Here is a 22041-nt window from a genome sequence, read left to right as displayed (position 1 = left end):
CGTTATTTTATAAAATTTCTTGATTAACATTAAAATACTGAAAAAAGCTATCTTCGACAAACATGTTACTTATTTACTTAACTGAACCATAAACGTGGCAACTAATGAAATATTTCAGATGCTTTTGGGAGTGACTAATGCCACTCGCACATGCGCACGGTTATAAACAATGCTTTAAAAAAACTGGTTACTTTATTTGTCAAAAGTGACAAGTCTTAGTTATAAAACATGGCTTTTTTCTGGAAAAAAAACAATTCACGAAATGTGACGATTCAATTCGCAGCTGCTTCCAATTCAATGAACGGCTTAACTCCCATCCAAACGCTGCTATGAACCGTGCCCCACTCCTGAGCTCGCCTCTTACACAACTTCCCGCTGGACTTACTCCAAGTCAGAGCGGAGCGCTGCCCCCGTTGGACTCACTCCTGCAAGTCGGAGCGCTGCCCCGGTTGGACTCACTCCTGCAAGTCGGAGCGCTGCCCCGGTTGGACTCACTCCTGCAAGTCGGAGCGCTGCCCCGGTTGGACTCACTCCTGCAAGTCGGAGCGCTGCCCCCGTTGGACTCACTCCTGCAAGTTGGAGCGCTGCCCCCGTTGGACTTACTCCATCAAGTCAGAGTGCTGCCCCTGCTATCGTCCCCCTCAGAGCTGCGCCACTTTGGGAAGAGGCAGGCTTTAAGAAATGGAGAACTTCCGACAGTTTGTAGTGTTTCTGTTGGCAGCAGTATTGCTGGGAACTCTCTCTGTTGTGTTTGCGTTGACTTGGGTGCTTCATTGGAGAGGGGGACTGGCATGGGACCTGGGACTGCTTGAATTTAACTGGCACCCAGTCCTCAGCATCATCGGATTCATCCTTATTAATGGACTCGGTATGTATAAATCCCCAGTTGTGGGAGTTAGTGCTTGAGCTGTACCGTTAATATTTCTTTAACTTGTAGATAAATAGTGGGGCTGGGCTGAATATTGTAAACTGGGCAGCGGTAGTGAGGAGACGGTGGGGGTTAAATTGGATAACCCTGAAAACGGGTGCTGGGATTGCGGTGTGTAATTAACCTGGGCCCGTTCGTTGCGATACAGGCAGCAGGTAACATTCGATTTGGTGAGTGGCTCAAGCTTCTTAAAGGCAGCCTGCACCTCTTAAAGGGGAGGTGCACTGTGGCTGCAAGAAGTGGTGAAAGTCAATTGTGAAGTGAATCTGTGGTGCAATATATTAAGGAATGGCTGCATCTGCGAGACAGCACGCACCAAAGTTCTCTGAAGATGTACCAGAGGCCTTCGTACAAGAGGTGGAGAGAAGGATGGGCATCCTATATCCGCAGGGGGGCAAGAAACCCTTCAGATATATGCTCAAGAGGCAGTGGGAGGAAGTAGCGGATGAAGTAAATGCCAGGAGCATCGCTTCAAGAACATGGATGCAGTGCAGGAAGAAGTTCAATGATTTAACACGAGTGGTCAAGGTGAGTGAGTTCAAGTGGCAGATCATACCAAGTGCACCACCAGTGTTATCCACTGCTCAATGCACTACACCCCATCACCCACCTATCAACAATCTCTTTCTTTCAGTACTCAACCGTTCAAATCACATGCCCCCAATCCTGGCTCCTGCACACTTGTGTCCAGTGTCTCACCACGTGCCGATCCCACCCCTATCCTAGCCTCTAAAGTACGCGCAGTATCAGCCTCTGATCTGGTGGCTGCGAGTGTGAGATCGAATGATGATGTCTCTTTATCATCACTGTCTTCCTCTGCCTCCCCTGAATGGGCAGTTTCCAGTTCTTGGTTATCTGAAATGACAAAGGGACATGGGATGAGTTTTAGGACTCAACCGTTCAAATCACATGCTTCATCTCACTCTCACACATTACCACTGTTGTAAGCCGCACACCCATAACTCACAGGTCACACACGCTGGCAGCGATTCAACCATGATAGCCATATCACCCAAGCAGGACACTCACTAACACACTTCCTTCTTTCTTGCAGGAGAAGGTAGCACATAATTGTAGGCAATAAGAAAGAACTGGAGGAGGACAAGTGCCTGCTGTGTCCTAACTCCCATCGAGGAGACAGTGCTGGCCATCATTGGAAGGGCCATCGCTGAGGCCATGGTCATTGGCGGTGCTGGATGGATCGATGATGAGGGTCTCTGCATACATAATCCTTCTCGCTTCCTAATTCTCCCTCACAGTCTTTTCTGACTCGTGCTGCTGATGGTGTAAGCACGCACTCACGCACTTATTTTCTCCTCTCCACTCACCACAACTCAACCCGTGTCCCTTTGTCATTTCAGATAACCAAGAACTGGAACCTGCCCAGTCAGAGGAGGCACAGGAAGAACAGTGATGTTGAAGAGACAACGTCATTCGATCTCACACTCGCAGCCACCAGATCAGAGGCTGATACTGCGTGTACTTTAGAGGCTAGGATAGGGGTGGGATCGGCACGTGGTGAGACACTGGGCACGAGTGCGCAGGAGCCAGGATGGGGGGGAAAGGACACCGCAGGTGCTAGCTCGCCGGAGGGCGGGGTCACACACTAGTCCTGCTGCAGAGGAGTCAGACGGTGACTTCGATGGGCCAGGCTACAGAAGAAGGCTGATGGGTGTACACCACCAAATGGTTGGTACATTGTGCACAGGCTTTCTGGCAAGTTTTCCAATGTCAAGGAGCATGGAGGAGTCCAGCTCCAGCTTTGCGCAGAGCTTGGAGCCCATCCTTACCCACATGGAACGGGTGGTCACCTCTATCAGCACACCTGTGGAACCCGCCATGACGCAGTGTCTGATGACCATTGCAGTACAAACATCTGTCATCAAGATCTGACTGCTGCATTGGGAGCTCAGACTGCTGCCTTGGAAGCTCGCACTGCTGCTATCTTGGGTCTGGGTACCAGTGTTGAAAGGGGCTTCGTGGGCACACAGCAATCCAGCAATCTGTTCTCCACCAGATCATCAGGATTGCTGAGGCGCCACCCCGGGAGAGTGGCAGTGGCGCCATGGAAGACAAACCTGCTGTCCTCTCTCAGGATGACAGCATTCCTGCTCTCACCCGTGCCACTATGCCAGCATCCTTGCTGTTGCCTGTCAGCCAGCCGGCCCAGACTGCTGCAGCCCAGGCCGAGATGGCGCAGTCTGAAGCCAGGCCCTCTTGGCCCAAAGCTGCTCGAAGTCGTCCTCCACAGCCATCTGTAGTCTCCTCAATTGAAGGTCAGCAGCCTTCCACCACCCTTGTTCCAGCCACTGGCGATGCACCTCAAAGGAGTACGAGGAAAGGAAAAGGCATACTAAAGACAGGCACTAAGGGAATGCACAAGGGTGAATAGTCTAATTTTGTTTGCATAATTTCATGTATTAATTTATAAATGTGGATTTGAATTTGCATTTGGTGGTGGTTTTTATTTCTGCGATGAGCTGAGGAAGAAAGCAATGTGCAGTCATAAGGAGGACGATTTGATAGTCATGAGAGAGGAAAGGTAAGAAATGTGGCTCTGTTGGCGAATGTGGAGGTGTTGTTGTAGTTACTGATATTGTTCGTTAATAATCTGATCACGCAGTGACCTGGCAGACAGAGCCTGTCTACCTTGTTGCCTCCCTGCCTCTTCCTCCTTCTCTTGCTCAGGTTCTCGCCTGATAGGTGGCAAGGGCTGTTCCCTCATAATGGCCAGGTTGTGCAGCATGCAGCATACAATGACAAATCTTGATACCCGCTCAGCTGAGTACTGCAGGGCTCCTCCAGAGCGGCCCAGGCAGCAGAAGTGTTGCTTGGGGATGGCAATGGTGTACTCTGTGTTCCTTGTAGCAGCACGACTCTTGTAGGCCTGCTGTGCACGTGTGTGCGTTCCTGACTGGAGTCATGAGCCATTTCATGAGGGGATAACCCTTGTCATCCAGTAGCCAGCCTTTGACTTGCCATGCTGGTTGAAATATAGGTGGAATAGAAGACTGCTGCAGGATGAAGGAATCCTGACTGCTGCCAGGATAGCGGGCATTGACCTGCATGATGCGCTGTGGGTAGCCGCACACCAGCTGCATATTTAGGGAGTGGAATTCCTTTCTATTCATGAATACAGCTGAGTTCAGATGAGCACACATGGCAATATGTGTGCAGTCCATGGCACCCCACACCACGGGGAAGCCTGCAATGCAAGCAAAACCTTGTGCTCGCTCCTCCTGCTTGTCTCTGGCAAAATGGAATGAGATGAATCTGCTTCTCATTGCATAGAGAGCCTCAGTGACCTCCCTTATACAGCAGTGCACTGCAAACTGTGAGATGTTGCTTATATCTCCAGCAGCAGCCTGAAAGGAGCCAGAGCCATAAAAATTAACAGCTGCAGTCACCTTGACAGGCACAGGCAACGCTGTCCTTGCCCCGCTTTGAGGCTGCAGCAGTTGATAAATTTCACTCACAACCTCTTTGGTGAGCCGCAAATGTCTGATGCACTGGTCTTCGCTGAAGTTGAGGCAAGAGAATTGGTCCCTGAAGACCGTCTGTGGATATGGCCTCCTGCTGAGTGCTCTGCTCCTCCTCCTTCCTCTTTTAGCAGCTTCCTCTGCGTAGCCTCTCTTCATTCTCCCAGTCATGTTCAAGTCTCAAGCGGAAGCCCTACCAGCCAACCCATGTCTGGAAGCAACTTTTGTCAGCACTATATTTTAAATGTCACTAACAGTGCCGCAAGACCAGCGAGACCACTATCTATATAGAAGATTGAAACTTTAGCCAAGTATAGGAAACTTAATTCAATTAATTAAACAAGGTGAATAATTTGATTAACACTAAACTAATTAATGAAATAATGGAAGAACAGGAGATGTGTTGCTGTTGCAATATGTGGGAGCTTGTGGACATTTTTGTCTAGGGCGACTGTGTCTGCGGTTCGAGGAACTTTGGCTCCGAGTTGAGGAGCTGGAGTCTGAGCTGCGGACATTGCGAGACATCAGGGAGGGAGAAAGCTACCTGGACCTTTTGCTCCAGGAGGCAGCCACACCCCTTAGATTAAATACTTTAGAATTGACACGTGGTCAGGGACAGAAGGGTGTAACTGCGAGTGAGGCAGGTACGGGGATCCAGGAGGTAGTATTGCAGGACCCTCAGTCCCTGCACTTGTCCAATAGATTCAAGGTTCTTGCAACCCTTGCGGACAAGTGCGGGGACTGCGGGGAGGATCAGCAAACTGACCACGGCACCGTGGTACAGGAAGCTGTTCAAGTGTGGGGGGGGGGGGGGCATAAAAAGGAAGGCAGTTGTAGTAGGTGACAGTATAGTTAGGGGGATAGATACTGTTTTCTGCAGCCAGGAGCATGAGTCCCGAAGGCTATGTTGCCTACCCGGTGCCAGGGTTAAGGATATCTCCTCCGGGCTGGAGAAGAACTTGGAGTGGGAGGGGTAGGATCCAGTTGTCGTGGTCCACGTAGGTACCAACGACATAGGTAGGACTAAGAAAAAGGTTCTGCTGAGAGAGTTTGAGCATCTAGGGACTAAATTAAAAAGCAGAACCACAAAGCTAATAATCTCTGGATTATTACCTGAGCCACGAGTAAATTGGCATAGGGTCAAGAGGATCAAGGAGATGAATGCATGGCTCAAGATTGGTGTAGGAGAAGTGGGTTTCAATTTATGGGGCACTGGCACCAGTACTGGGGAAAGAGAGAGCTGTTCCATTGGGATGGACTACATCTGAACCATGCTGGGCCCAGAGTTCCAGCGAATCGAATAACTAGGGAAGTAGACAGGGCTTTAAACTAAATAAGAATGGGGGAGAAAAGAGTCCCAGTGGAGAGAAATCTAGAATGCTAAAGAGAAAAGACAAAGAAGCAGTGCAGGAAAGTGATTGGGGTATGGATAACCAGGTTGTCAGGAAGGGACAGAGCGTACAAACAAAAGAGTGCACTAACAAATAGGGTCTGGGTAAGAAAAAATGGTAATAAGACAAATAGGGCCATAGTACAAAAAAATGTTAAAAAGACAAATCTAAAGGCACTGCATCTGAATGCACGAAGCATTTGTAATAAGGTAGATGAATTAACAGCGCAAATAGATGTAAACGGATACGATATAATTGCAATTACGGAGACATGGCTGCAGGGTGACTAAGGCTGGGAGCTGAATATCCAAGGGAATTCGATATTTAGGAAGGACAGGCAAAAAAGAAAAGGAGGTGGGGTGGCATTGTTAGTAAAGGATGAAATCAGAGCAATAGTGAGAAAGGATATTGGCTCAGAAAATCAAGATGCAGAATCAGTCTGGGTGGAGTTAAGAAGCACCAAGGGGCAGAAAACACTGGTGGGAGTTGTCTATAGGCCTCCGAACAGCAGTGGTAATGTAGGGGACGGCATCAAACAGGAAATTAGAGATGCATGTAACAAGGGTACTACAGTCATCATGGGTGACTTTAATCCAAATATAGACTGGCCAAACAAATTAGCAATAATACTGTGGAGGAGGAATTCCTGGAGTGTGTACGAGATGGTTTTTTAGACCAGTACATTGAGGAGCCAATTAAGGAACCGGCTATCTTAGATTGGGTATTGTGCAATGAGAAGGGGTTAATTAATAATCTTGTTGTGCGGGGTCCTTTATGGAAGAGTGACCATAACATGATAGAATTCTTCATTAAGATGGAAAGTGAAGTAGTCCTATCCAAAACTAGGGTCTTAAATCTAAACGAAGGAAACTACGAAGGTATGAGGAGTGAGTTGAGTATGATACATTGGGGAGCTTCATTAAAAGGCATGACGGTGGATAAGCAATGGCTAACATTTAAGGAAAGAATGCATGAATTGCAACAATTATACATACCTTTCTGGCGCAAAAACACAAAAGAAAAAGCAGCCCAACCATGGCTAACAAAAGAAATTAAGGATAGTATTCGATCCAAAGAGGAGTCATATAAAGTTGCCAGAAAAAGTAGCAAGCCTGAAGATTGGGAACAGTTTAGAATTCAGCAAAAAAGGACCAAGAGTTTGATTAAGGGGAAAAATAGAGTATGAGAGTAAACTTGCAAGGAACATAAAAGTGGACTGTAAAAGCTTCTACAAGTATGTAAAAAGAAAAAGATTAGTGAAGACAAATGTAGGTCCCTTATAGTCAGAAACGGGAGAATTTATAATGGGGAACAAGGAAATGGCAGAGCAATTAAACAAATACTTTGGTTCTGTCTTCACGGAAGAGGACACAAATAACTTCCCAGAAATGCTTGGGAACCAAGGGCCTAGTGAGAAGGAGGAATTAAAGAAAATTAGTATTAGTAAAAAAAAAGTGCTGGAGAAATTAATGGGATTGAAAGCTGATAAATCCCCAGGGCCTAATAATCTACATCCCAGAGTACTAAAAGAGGTAGCCAAGGAAATAGTGGATGTATTGGTTGTCATCTTCCAAAATGCTATAGATTATGGAACAGTTCCTACAGATTGGAACGTGGCAAATATGACCCCACTATTTAAAAAAGGAGGGAGAGAAAACAGGGAACTACAAACCAGTTAGCCTAACATCAGTAGTAGGGAAAATACTAGGGTCTATTATAAAGGATGTGATAACAGGACACTTAGAAATCATTAACAGGATTAGACAAAGTCAGCATGGATTTATGAAAGGGAAATCGTGTTTGACAAACCTACTGGAGTTTTTTGTGGATGTAACTGGTAGAATAGATAAGGGAGAACCAGTGGATGTGGTTTATTTGGATTTTCAGAAGGCCCTTGATAAAGTCCCACATAAGAGGTTAGTGTGCAAAATTAAAGCACATGGGATTGGGGATAGTATACTGGCATGGATTGAAAATTGGTTAACAGACAGGAAACAGACCAGGAATAAAAGGGTCTTTTTCGGGGTGGCAGGCAGTGACTATTGGGGTACCACAGGGATCAGTGCTTGGGCCCCAGCTATTCACAATATATATCAATGATTTGGAAGAGGGAACCATATGTAATATTTCCAAGTTTGCTGACGACACAAAACTAGGTGGGATTGTGAGTTTTGAGGAGGATGCGAAGAGGCTTCAAGGCAATTTAGACAAGTTGAGTAAGTAGGCAAATACATGGTAGATGTAGTATAACCTGGACAAATGTGAAGTTATCCACTTCGGAAGGAAAAACAGAAAGGCAGAGTATTATTTAAATTGTGATAGATTGGGAAATGTTGATGTACAAAGGGACCTGGGTGTCCTTGTACACCAGTCACTGAAAGCAAACATGCAGGTGCAGCAAGCAGTTAGGAAGGCAAATGGGATGTTGGCCTTCATTGCAAGAGGATTTGAGTACAGGAGCAAGGATGTCTTACTGCAGTTATTCAGGGCCTTGGTGAGACGACACCTGGAGTATTGTGTGCAGTTTTGGTCTCTTTACCTAAGAAAGGATATACTTGCCATAGAGGGAGTGCAGCGAAGGTTCACCAGACCGATTCCTGGGATGGCAGGACTGTCTTATGAGGAGAGATTGGGTTGACTCGGCCTGTATTCACACGAGTTTAGAAGAATGAGAGGGGATCTCATTGAAATGTATAAAATTCTGACAGGCCTAGACAGACTGGATTCAGGGAGGATGTTTCCCCTGGCTGGGGGGTCTAGAACGAGGGGACACAGTCTCAGGATACAGGGTAGAACATTTAGGACTGAGATGAGAAATTTCTTCACTCAGAAGGTGGTGAACCTGTGGAATTCCCTACCACAGAAGGCTGCGGAGGCCAAGTCACTGAATATATTTAAGAAGGCGATAGATAGATAGATTTCTAGACACAGAAGGCATCAAGGGGTATGGGAAGTGAGCAGGAATATGGTATTGAGATAGAGGATCAGCCATGATCATACTGAATGACGGAGCAGGCCCGAAGGGCCTACTCCTGCTCCTATTTTCTATGTTTCCAAGTCCAAAAACACGTACAATTGCACCAACAGCCAGAAGAAATAATCCAGCAACTAACTGTAAGTACTTCATGATCCCTAAAATAGCGCTGGTGGGAGGGTCCTTCATACCGCTTAAGTCCTGTTCAGCTGTGCGAGGTTAAGACAGTGCGTTGGCTGAAGTGTGGCGTTCCAAAATTTCACCGGTTGCTTCAAATCAGCATTGCACATTGATTCGTGTCATCATCTCCCTCCTCTACGTGCTGCCGACGGTCGTTAGGTGCGCGCGCGCAAACCCCTTTACCAAGATGGCTTCCTGCACACTTCCCATCGTAAGTGTGCACATGCATCTGACGCCATTTTTGGGACTTAGGCGTCCGCGTAGCACTTACAAAACGTGTGCTAAATGGCCCAATTTCGCCCCCGTACTTCCTTAACACATCACAATAAAATTATGTATTTGCTGAACATAAGCAGTTAGACTCTAAGTATTGTAAAATGATCTAAACTTTGTTTTACATCATTAGAAATAATGATGTCACTTTAAAAATAGTAAAGTAGGCACAAAGTTAACTTATTGTAAATGAAAATTAATACTTCTCAGAAGGATGTATTCCGTTTACCTTTGCGTACGTAGTGACGTTCCACCAAATCAACCTTTCTGTATCAGAATTGAGCCCTGATAAATGCATAACTAAATTAACTCACTTTCTGGTGGGATAGGAGTCAGACATTTAACTGCTTCTACCTAAATCAATAACTTACTATACTTAATAAATAGATAGGATTTTGTACATTACAGTCTTCTGCTTTGATCAATACAGTTTCAGACCAATGCTGGCCAACTGCAGTAAAACTGATTTATCTCCAGATGTCAGCTCCTGTTAATAGACTGAAATCCTTCCAGGACCTGCCCTGATAATGACTTCAAGTACAGCTGAAAGCCTGCCTTTCCATTCCTACATGTTCAACCAAATAAATATGACTAAAAGTATTTCATAGAGGTCCATGACCAAGGAAATTTAATGTTACTGTGGAATTACAATGTTAATTTCCATACTGAAGTAAAAATATTTTCATTTCTTTCAGCTGTCATCATTTACAGGCTGCCCTGGACATGGAACGTCAGTAAGCCCCTTATGAAGTACATTCATGCTGGCCTGAATATTGCAGCCTTTGTTCTCATCGTCATTTCACTCGTGGCAGTTTTTGATTTTCATAACTCCAAGAGCATTCCTAATATGTACAGTTTACACAGCTGGATCGGGCTGGCTGCTGTTATTATGTATGCTCTACAGGCAAGTGATTTTTACAGCCTGAATGTATTCTGCATTGAAATAAAGCAACGTGCAGCTGTTGCGCAGTTTGATATTTAGTGAATAAACAAAGTGTGGAATTAAGTTAACTTTACAATCGAACCATAGACGTTTACGGCACAGAAGGAGGCCTGCCGACCTATCCTATCTACGTTGGGTCTTTGCTAGAACAATCTATAACTATTCCCATTACCTTGATCTCTCCTCTCGCTCTGTATCTTGTTGTTTCAAATATCTATCCAATTTTCTCTCTTAAAAATGAATGGTCTCTGCCTCAAATACTCCCTGTAGCAAAGCATTCCTTGTTCCAACAACTCTCTGTAAATAAATTTCTCCTAATCTCTCCTCAATCTCAGTGACAATATTAAATTGATAATGCCTTGGCACTAACTCCCTAATTAGAGATAAATAATCTTTCTATCAGCTTTATCAAAACTCTATTAAATGAGGTTTTGAAATGGTGGGACTGATTAGGGACCAAAAAGGAAATCTTCTTGTGGAGGCAGAGGGCATAGCTTAGGTACTAAATTAGTACTTAGCATCTATCTACATAAAAGAAAAGGATGCTGCCAATGTCACAGTAAAGGAGGAGGGGGTAGAGAAATTGGATAGGGTAGAAATAGATAAAGAGGATGTACGAAGTGGAGGATAGTAACAGACTTCAGGAGCACATAGACAGACTGATGAAATGAGTAGAAGCATGGCAGATGAAATTTAATGCAGAGAAGTGTGAAGTGATACATTTTGGTAAGAAGATTGAGGAGAGGCAATATAACCTAAATGGTACAATTTTAAAGGGGATGCAGGAACAGAGAGACCTGGGGGTGGACATATACAAATCCTTGAAGGTGGCAGGACAAGTTGAGAAGGTTGTTAAAAAAGCATATAGGATCCTGGGCTTTATTAATAGAGGCATAGAGTACAAAAGCAAGGAAGTTATGCTAAACATTTATAAAACACTAGTTAGGCCTCAGCTGGAGTATTGTGTTCAATTCTGGGCACCACATTTTAGGAAGGATGTCAAGGCCTTAGGAGAGGGCGCAGAAGAGATTTACTAGAATGGTACCAGGGATGAGGGATTTCAGTAATATGGAGAGATTGCAGAAGTTGGGGCTATTCGCCTTAGAACAGAGAAGGTTAGGGGAGATTTGATGGAGGTGTTCAAAATCACGAACAGTTTTGACAGAGTAAATAAGGAGAAACTGTTTCCAGTGGCAGAGGACACAGATTTAAGGTGATCGGCAAAAGAGCCAGAGGCGACATGAGGAAGCATTTTTTTTTATGGACTGAGTTGTAATGATCTGGAATGCATTGCCTGAAAAGAGTGGTGGGAGCAGATTCAATAGTAACTTTCAAAAGGGAATTAGATAAATACTTGAAGGGAAAAAAATTACAGGGCTATGGGGAAAGAGCAGGGGAATGGGACTAATTGGATAGCTCTTTCAAAGAGCTGGCACAGGCACAATGGGCCAAATAGCTGTACCTACCCATGTGCTGTACCTACTATGAGCGTTGCCAACCTTTTAAGTACCAAAGTAAAAAAGTCACCCCGTCCGGCTGGGGTGCATCCTAGTTTGCTGAGGGAAATAAGGGTGGAAATAGCGGAGACTCTGGCCACAATCTATCAATCCTCCTTGGATATGGGAGTGGTGCCAAACAGCAGGAGGACTGCAAATGTTACACCCCAGTTCAGAAAAAGGGGAGTGGGATAAACCCGGTAACTACATGCCAGTCAGTCTAACGTGGTGGTGGGGAAATGTCTAGAGACCATAATCTGGGACAAAATTAATTGTCTCTTGGAAAAACATGGGTTAATAAAGGACATTCAACATGGATTTTTAAAGGCAAATCGTGTCTGACAAACATGGCTGAGTTCTTTGATGAAATAACATAAGAGCGTGGATGAAGGTAGTGCAGCTTAATAGACTTGTTAGCAAAATTAAAGGCAACGGAATTAAAGGGGCAGTAGCATTGTGGATACGTAATTGGTTAAGAGTCAGAAAGCAGAGAGTAGTAGTAAACGGTTCTTTTTCAGACTGGAGGAAAGTGTACAGTGGTGTTCCCCAGGGATCAATATTTGGACCACTGTTCTTTTTGATATATATTAATGGCCTGGGCTGGTTATAGGCAGCATCATTTCAAAATTTTCAGATGACAAAATACTTGGAAATGTAGCAAACAGTGAAGAGGATAGTAGCAGACTTCAGGAGAACATAGGCAGACTGGTGAAATGGGAAAACACCTGGCAGATAAAATTTAATGCGGTGAAGTGTGAGGTGATGCATTTTGGAAGAATGAGGAGAGGCAATATAAGCTAAATGGTACAATTTTAAAGGGGGTTTACATACAGAAATCTTTGAAGGTGACAGGACAAGTTGATCAGACTGTTAAAAAAGCATACGCGATCCTTGGCTTTATAAATGGAGGCAGAGAGTACAAAAGCAAAGCAGTTATGTTAAACCTTTGTACATCACTGGTTAAGCTGGAGTATTGTGTCCAATTCTGGGCACCCACTTTAGGAAGGATGTCAAGGCCTTAGAGAGGATGCAGAAGAGATTTACTCGAATGGTACCAGGGATGAGGGACTTCAGTTACATGGAGAGACTGGAGAACCTGGAATTGTTCTCCTTAGAGCAGAGAAGGTGAGAGGGAGATGTAATAGATGTGCTCAAAATTATGAAGGGTTTTGATAGAGTAAATAAGGAGAAATTGTTTCCACTGGCAGGAGGGTTGGTAACCAGAGGACACAGATTTAAGATAATTGGCAAAGGAACCAGAGGGGAGTTAAGGAGACATTTTTTTTACGTAGTGGGTTGTTATGATCTAGAATGCACTGCCTGAAAGGATGGTGGAAGCAGATTCAATAGTAACTTTCAAAAGGGAAAAGTTTATATACTTTAAAAGGAAACACTTGCAGGGCTATGGGGAAAGAGCAGGGGAGTGGGACTAATTACATAACTCTTTCAAAGAGCAGGCACAGGCACGATGGACTGAATGGCCTCCTTCTGTGCTGTATGATTCTGTGAAATCTCATCTTAGCCTTCTCTGTTCCAGTGGAAGTAGTCTCATTAACTCAAGTTTGTCCTCATGACTGTAGTTTCCCATCCTTGGTGAATCTTCACTTTATGCTCTCTACTGTTTTAATGTTGTTTCTATAATGCAGCACCTAAAACTGTACACAGTACTTTAAATGTGGCCTAACTTCATTTAGCTTTGTAACTGATGGTGGTTAAACCAGTGTCAGTCTAGTCTCACTGGATTATAGCTTTTGGTTGAATCTTTGGAGGCTCAATTTTAACATCAATTCACATTTAACATCATTTGCAGTTTGGTTTTATTCATAGTCTTGGAAAAATACTAGGACTTTGGTGCCACTTCAGTTTTTATCAAGGGTTTTCATGTCACCACCACCTGACATGTGATAGTGTTTTGCTCTGCATCCATGTAGGATATAAATAACGCTGAAGGGCTCTCCATATAATTGGGAGCATTTCTTTAAGAAGTACTGCAGTGGATCATTGCGTGACCTTTTATCGGGAAGATTACAAATTTGTTCTGCAAATATGAACATTAGGATGTTGGAATAACCCTTAATTGGGATCCAAATAGAAACATGTACACCAGAACAGTTCCTTTTTTCTACTAACAAGCCGCGAACTAGTCTCAGTGGAGCAAGCTTTTGGCTTAGCCTGCGAATCCTTCCACTATTCTCCAAGGGAAGAGTGTGAAGATATGAAAACAACAACTAGCCTCAGTTATTCCTACCATCTTCAATTGCTGTGCGAACTAAGGTCCCTAGTACCCACTTTCATAGAATTATAGAAGGTGGCAATTCAGCCCTTTGTGTCTGTGTCGGTGCTAGCTCTTTCACTGGAACCATCTAATCCCAAAGGATCATTCAGGTATGATTTTGTGGCCAATTTAAAATCCTTTTTTTAAGGTTTTATTTTTAGTGTTATAAAAGGAGAAAATCAGTGAGAAAATAATATTTTTTTTAAGAGACTCATCATCGGAATTTCACTTAACCCCTTAATAGAAGATGTTGTGGCCCCAGCCACTTACTTGCCACTATGATGGTGGGATAATAAAAAAATTGTTGGAATTTATGCACTGGAGAACAGTTGTGATTTTGTTTGTAGTAAACCATGCCTTAGTGTGTGATTTCAGTCAGCCTTTGTCTTCAGGGGACTATCACTGTGCTAATTGTGTCAGTGCACTATTATCTATGCTTCACATCTAACTAGGAATGAAAGGCTGATATTTGCTACAGTATAATGAATATAGTCCTCTAGGTCTCCTTTAAAAAAAATCCAAACTGCATAATCTTTGTGTCTTTGTTCCTGAAAATCAGGTCCAGAGATGTGCGCTGATGCCACTGATTCTATGCACACGCATCTCCGGATCTGATTTTGCTAAGACTGGAACTTTAGTTTTTTTCCCCTCAAATTGAGAAGGAAATCAGTTTTTAATGATTCACCACCCAGAAAAATCTGAGAGTTCATTGCTGGAGATTAGTAAAAACTAATTTTAATGATCCCGACTAATCCTATTTCTCTGTGCTATCCCATAGAAGGAAATCATTTGGCCCATCGTGTCTGTGCTGATTCTATGCGAGAATCCAAAACAAATCCTACTGCCCCTACACTTGCCATTGCTGTCTATATGTCTTTGCTTCAAATGTTTATTTACACTTTCCTTTACAAAATGCAATGGTCTCTGCATCACTCTCTGGAGCATGGAATGCTTTCCCACAAAAACTCACTGCATAAATAAATTTCTCCTGAACTCTCGCTTCAGTCTCTTTGTGACAATTTTAAATTGATTACCTCTCGTCACTGACTCCCCAACCAGAAGAAATAAGCTTTCCCCATTCACCCTATAAAAGCCCATCAGAATTTTAAAAACCTTTATTAAATATCCTCTTAGGCGTCTCTGCTCCAGTGGGCAGTGTTTTATCCCAAGTCTCTCCTCATAACTACAGTTACTCAAACCCGATATAAGAACATAAGAAATAGGAGCAGGAGTAGGCCAATCGGCCCCTCGAGCCTGCTCCGCCATTCATTAAGATCATGGCTGATCTGATCCTAACCTCAAATCTAAATTCATGTCCAATTTCCTGCCCACTCCCCGTAACCCCTAATTCCCTTTACTTCTAGGAAACTGTCTGTTTCTGTTTTAAATTTATTTAATGATGTAGCTTCCACAGCTTCCTGGGGCAGCAAATTCCACAGACCTACTACCCTCTGAGTGAAGGAGTTTCTCCTCATCTCAGTTTTGAAAGAGCAACCCTTATTCTAAGATTATGCCCCCTAGTTCTAGTTTCACCCATTCTTGGGAACATCCTTACCGCATCCACCCGATCAAGCCCCTTATCAACCATATCATGGTTGTGAAACTACACTGTATGCTCTATGGTTTTAATGACCTTTCTATAATAGGATGCTCAAAACAGCACACACTGCTCTAACTGTGGCCCAACCATCACCGTGTACAAATTTATCATAACTTCTCTGCTTTTGTATTCTATGTCCCTATTTATAAAACCAAAAACACTATTGGCTTTTTAATGGCTTATCTACTTGCATTCACTATCAGGGAATTAGAAATTTGCATCTCGGTGTCTCTGCTCCTTCACACCCTTCAGCATATTTTCATTGAGTATAGAGTCCTTTTCCTCCCAAAATGCATAATGTCACACTTCTTTGCATTAAATTATATCAGCCACCTGTCTGTCCATTCCGCTAATGTGTATGTCCGCCGGAATTCTTTTACAGTCCTCTGCATTGTTTGCTAAACCCTCTTTTTGTCAACAAATTTCAAATATTCCTATGCTTGAGTCCAAACCATCTATATCAATATTGTATTAGAATGATACATTATTGAGAGGAAAAACAAAAGTGGAACTAGCACTGGCTCCTGGATGACACTACGTCCAATCTTTCTCCAATCCGAACAACACCCATTAACTCTAACCTTTTGTTTCCTGTTTGTTAATCAACTTTCTATCCATGTTATATTTCTAATACCATATGCCTGAATTTTTTGCAATAAGCTTCATGTGAAACACTTTATCAAATGCCTTCTGAAAATCTATATTCATTTATTGCATTCTCGTTATCTACAGAATCAGTCACTTAAAAAAAATTCTATTAAATTTCTCAATTGAACGTCCAGGCTGTTTGTTCTTGATTATCCTATGCCCTCTAAATGCTCACTAATTTTATTTGAATTGTGGATTCTAAGAGTTTTCGCACAATTTGGGCTCGATTTTCAAAGGGTGGCGGGATGGCAGCAGGAGGCGGTCAATGGATACACGGGTAACCTAAATAATAAAATCTTATGGTTTCCCACGCGATCACGAATTAATTGGTGGCCCTTAATTTGGCTTCTGGGTTTGCCGTCTGAAAATTGCGCAGTGGGCGGACTGCACACCCGCTTGACAGACTGTCAGCTGGAGCAGCTCCATTTAAAGGACCATTGTTCCAAAGGCTTTTGCTGCAGCAAACACCAAAAAGGCACAATGGAGCAGCACAGGGGCAAGACTGCTCCAAGGTTTAATGATGCCTCACTGCAGTAGCTACTGGCCGGGGTGAGGAGGAGGAAAGTGTTTTACCCCGCGGACAGAAGGAAGTGCCCTGCCTCTGCCACCAAGAAGGCCTGGCTCAAGGTGGCAGAGGAGGTCACCAGCAGCAGCAACATCTCACGCACCTGGGTCCAGTGCAGGAAGCACTTCAATTACCTAACTAGGTCAGCAAAAGTAAGTACACGTATTGATTCTCCTGCATTCAGTGTTCCACATCACCCCCTCTCCCACCCCACCGACTCATTCTGCACTGCCAAGAATATTCCATCACATCACTCCTCACACCCACTTAAGGCTCATCCTCAACTTACCTGCACTTCCTCAGCACTTCCTCACCTCCCGATTAGTCACCCCACCACTACCACTCACCCCAATCCTCATCCAATGTGATGGCTCTGTCTCATACTCACCCTCTGATGCATCTCTTTCACAGTCAGCCTCACCCAAAGCTGGGTGAGGCTGGCTACTTCACCATCACTCACTCACACCTCTGTACTTTGTCCCCTTCTAGAAGAGAGCGCAAAATGCATGTGAGAGGGCGATGACTGGAGGGGAGCCACACCAAATAGTGGTCCTCACAGTCGCAGAGCAAGATGCCCTGCAGATCAGCTGCACCCTCGAGTGCCTATCCAGCGGGGACGCCGAGATTGCACCCCGAAAACACAACTTTAACATTCATCACACACAACATGAATTGATGTTAACAATGCTTGCCATGTTGAACACCTCAGTATGCTCATCACAACATGACACATCTGTGATGATGTTTAACGTTGCCTCCGTTCTCTTATTGGCCCTTCAACGACCAGAGTGACGGCAGAGGGCGATTCCTCAGAGGAGCTCCCAGGATCTGAGGGTGCACTGTCACATCACAGCGAGCCATCCATCAGCGCAGATACTCACACCTCGGTGGGTCCTAGTAGTCAGTCAGTTGGGTTGGCATCTGGTGAGTCACCACACACAAGTGAGCACGAGCAGACACAGGTGGCAGGGGAGCTGCGGAGAGTCCGTGTCGGTGGGCACACTCCTCTCCAGGCTCTGTTCAGCTGGATGCAGATGCGTAACTCCTTTAAAAGGTGAATGTTCGAGGGACAGCAGCACATTTGCAAGGTACTGGAACAGGTACCACGCACACTCTCCACAATAGTGCAGAGGATAGAGGAGTCCAACTCCTGCATTAGTGGAATAGCGGCACAGGTAAGTTTTTTTTTATTCGTTCATGGGATGTGGGCGTTGCTGGCAACGCCAGCATTTATTGCCCATCCCTAATTGCCCTTGCAAAGGTGGTGGTGAGCCTCCGCCTTGTTGAACCGCTGCAGTCCGTGTGGTGAAGGTTCTCCCACAGTGCTGTTAGGAAGGGAGTTCCAGGATTTTGACCCAGCGACGATGAAGGAACGCCGATATATTTGCAAGTTGGGATGGAGTGTGACTTGGAGGGAAACGTGTAGGTGGTGTTGTTCCCATGTGCCGATGCCCTTGTCCTTCTAGGTGGTAGAGGTCGCAGGTTTTGGGGGGTGCTGTCGAAGAAGCCTTGATGAGTTGCTGCAGTGCATCCTGTGGATGGTACACACTGCAGCCACGGTGCGCCGGTGGTGAAGGGAGTGAATGTTTAGGGTGGTGGATGGGGTACCAATCAAGCGGGTTGCTTTGTCCTGGATGATGTCGAGCTTCTTGAGTGTTGTTGGAACTACACTCATCCAGGCAAGTGGAGAGTATTTCATCACACTCCTGACTTGTGCCTTGTAGATAGTGGAAAGGCTTTGGGGAGTCAGGAAGTGAGTCACTCACTGCAGAATACCCAGCCTCTGACCTGCTCTTGTAGCCACAGTATTTATGTGGCTGGTCCAGTTAAGTTTCTGGTCAACCCCCAGGTTGTTGATGGAGGGGGACTCGGCAATGGTAATGCCGTTGAATGTCAAGAGGAGGTGGTTAAACTCTTTCTTGTTGGAGATGGTCATTGCCTGGCACTTGTCTGGCGTGAATGTTACTTGCCACTTATCAGCCCAAGCCTGGATGCTGTCCAGGTCTTGCTGCATGCGGGCACGGACTGCTTCATTATCTGAGGGGTTGCGAATGGAACTGAGCACTGTGCAATAGTCAGCGAACATCCCCACTTCTGACCTTATGACGAAACAGCTGAAGATGGTTGGGCCAAGGACACTGCCCTGAGGAACTCCTGCAGCAATGTCCTGCGGCTGAGATGATTGGCCTCCAACAACCACTACCATCTTCCTTTGTGCTTGGTACGACTCCAGCCACTGGAGAGTTTTCCCCCCGATTCCCATTGACTTCAATTTTACTAGGGCTCCTTGGTGCCGCACTCGGTCAAATGCTGCCTTGATGTCAAAGGCAGTCACTCTCATCTCACCTCTGGAATTCAGCTCTTTTGTCCATGTTTGGAACAAGGCTGAAATGAGGTTTGGAGCTGAGTGGTCCTGGCGGAATCCAAACTGAACATGGGTGAGCAGGTTATTAATGAGTAAGTGCTGCATAATAGAACTGTCGACAACACCTTCCATCACTTTGCTGATGATTGAGAGTAGACTGATGGGGCGGTAATTGTCCGGATTGGATTTGTCCTGATTTTTGTAGATATGCAGGAATGTCTGCGATGGAGAGAATGGCAGCCTCCATTAAGCTCCAAGCACGGCTCACAAATGAGTGCTGTCAGGCCCTGACAATGGTCGTTCAGACTCAGGGTGAACAACATTCTGTTGCCTTAAACAGGCTGTCAGGTACACTAGCTCTGGCCTTACAAGCCATCACACATGTCCTCCAAATTGTTGTCCAGCACAGTGGTAGGAGTGATGTGGCCCTGGCCCTGGGGAGGGATGATGGCGAAAGGGGAGATGGAAGTGGGGATGTCACTCAAAGCACTCCCATGTCAGACCCGTTGCCCCCCTCTCAACTAGTATCCCCAGTGCTGCCTCCTCTCCAGGTGGCCAAGTCTGCCCCTGCACAGGTGCAGGTGGAGCAGTCTTTAGAGGGGCCCTCATGAGCTCCAAAACTCAGAGGGCGTAGGCCGAAAGCATCTAAGCAGTCAGGGCATGAACATGAGCAACTGCCACTATCTCTGCTGCAGCCACAGGGGATGCACCACGTAGAAGCAGTAGGAAGAGAAAGTCTAAGGATTTGTGAGTACGTAGGGTATGCACAAGGATGTCTGACAGACTGTCGTGTTTTCCATTTATATATGGTTTTTGTTATATTCACATTAAATGTTATCGTTCTCACCACTACTGCAACGTCTTACCCATTCTTGACTGGCTTTTGTGATAGGGCCCTTTCATGAGCTTCACCATGAACGGCGACACTTGATGCCACCCAGTGGGTTACTTTACAGTGGGTGTATGTGTAGTTGCAGAACTGTTTTGTGGAGGGTGGGGGCTGGTTTGGCGCTGCTCTTTCCAGGTGATCTGAGGACTGGACTCTTCACACTTTCTGATGTTAGGAGAACCTTTCACATATCAGTGACTCCCTAGCCTCACGAGCAGCCAGGTGAGCCGCTGCTCTGGCCATGGGTTCGTCCTCCTTCTCCTCCTCCTCAATGTGGGAGGCAGATGTGGATGGGGCCTCCTCAGGCGGTACCCCTCTCTGTTGTGCAGGACACAACACACTATGATGCGTCCCACTCTATTTGGTGCATATTGAAGCGTTCCCCCAGAACGATCAAGGCACCTAAATCGCATCTTGAGCAGGCCTATAGCATGCTCAATTGTAGACCTGGTGGCGAGGAGGCTGTCGTTGTATCGACGCTGTTGCTTAGTGATGGGGTTCCTCAGAGGTGTCATGAGCCATGTGTGCAGGTGGTATCCCTTGTCCCCGAGGAGCCAGCCCTTAAGGGTGTTTGGTGCGTGGAAGAGCCCCGGAATGTTGGATTCCCTCAGAATGAAGGAATTGTGGCAACTGCCAGGGAATCTGGCACACAGGTGAAGAAATATTTTGCGGTGGTCACAAATGAGCTGAGCATTGATGGAGTGATACTCATTTCTGATGATGAACAGTCCTGGCTCGTGTGGAAGTGCTCGGATTGCTATGGGTACAATCGATTGCACCCTGCACTTGTGGGAAGCCAGCCACAGAGTGGAATCCCACTGCCCTCTCCGTCTGGCTGACATCATCCGTGGGGAAGTTGACGTATTGTGAGGCCCTGCGAAACAAGCCATCGGTGATGTGCCTTATGCATTTGTGTGCAGACGACTGAGAGACCCCGGCGATGTCACCGGTGGCACCCTGGAATGATCCGGAGGCGAAGAAGTTGAGGGCAGTGGTGACTTTAACAGCGACGGGTAATGAGATGCGGCCAGGCCCAGCCGCGAGCAGCTCGGTATGAAGGAGGCTGTAAATGTCTGCAACCACCTCGCAACTCACTTTCAGTCTCCGTATGCACAGCTTCTCAAAGAGATCCATGAAGCTGAGCCTTGGTCTGTAGACCCTCTGGCAAGGGTAGTGCCTCCTGCTCCCTCTGTTATTACCCTCTGTGCTCTTGTGCAGGCCCCTGTCGCGCAGCACTGTGTTGTGGAGCTCCACGTGGCGAAAGTGCAAGTCGTGCCTGGCGAGAATGGTGATGTTGCTTGTCCTCGGATGTAATGGTGAATGCAGACATTGCAACCCCCATCCTGATGGCGTCAGTTTGAGGGGGTCCAAAAAGTTGTTAAATATGCGTAAGCAAAAGAATTCTGAGCGTAAACCAAAAATTTTCAGTCTAAACACAAAAATCTCCCAGCCAAAAGTTTGTCTGAGACACCTGAGTGCCCTGCTGCAATAACTTATATTTTATTCCCATCTGTCAAAGAGGAATTTAAATATCCAACTGGCTGCTGCCTGAAACACGTCTGCTTGAACATGGAGTGTTTCCCACAGCATGGGAACACGCTGAGGCTGAATTAAAATTGCACCCCTGCCTCAATCTCTACAAAATTAACGACTTAAACAAGATCAACGATGTCAATAAGTGGTTTAACTATCATCCTGCCAGCTTTAATTGCCAGCGGGACTTCCGGATTCGTGAAGCATGCGCGCATACAGGTGTGTCTGTGGCAACCCCGGAAGTAGGCGGATTGGAGCTGGCTTCCGAACCCGCTCAGGATTTTCCCGATTTTCGCAGCCCCCCGCCCCCGGCCCCGCAATTGCAAGTTAAAATCGGCCCCCTAATGTTAGACTAACTGGTCTGCAGTTACCAAGTTTATCTTTCTCTTCTTGAACAGAGCTGTTACATTAGCTACCCTCCAGCACAATTTGTGTATCTAAGGAGGATTGAAAAATTGTGGTCACAGCCTGTACTAACTCATTTCTGACTTCCTTCAATGAC

At 45.6% G+C, this 22041-nt stretch overlaps 1 protein-coding gene across 1 annotated transcript in view; it reads left to right on the top strand.

Annotated features, from left to right (window-relative positions):
* The first annotated feature begins 275 nt into the window (after positions 1-275).
* Positions 276-22041, top strand: part of cybrd1 (cytochrome b reductase 1) — a 30286-nt gene continuing 8520 nt past the window's right edge. The window contains exons 1-2 of the mRNA XM_067987474.1: positions 276-868; positions 9921-10129. Of these exons, the coding sequence (XP_067843575.1) occupies positions 682-868; positions 9921-10129 (396 nt within the window). The 5' untranslated portion in view covers positions 276-681. The remainder of the gene's footprint in view (positions 869-9920; positions 10130-22041) is intronic.

This window comes from Heptranchias perlo, chromosome 7, assembly GCF_035084215.1.
Source record: "Heptranchias perlo isolate sHepPer1 chromosome 7, sHepPer1.hap1, whole genome shotgun sequence".
Classification (NCBI taxonomy): domain Eukaryota; kingdom Metazoa; phylum Chordata; class Chondrichthyes; order Hexanchiformes; family Hexanchidae; genus Heptranchias; species Heptranchias perlo.
The sequence above is the reverse complement of the archived record's forward strand: the minus strand, read 5'-3'. Positions and strand labels throughout refer to the sequence as shown.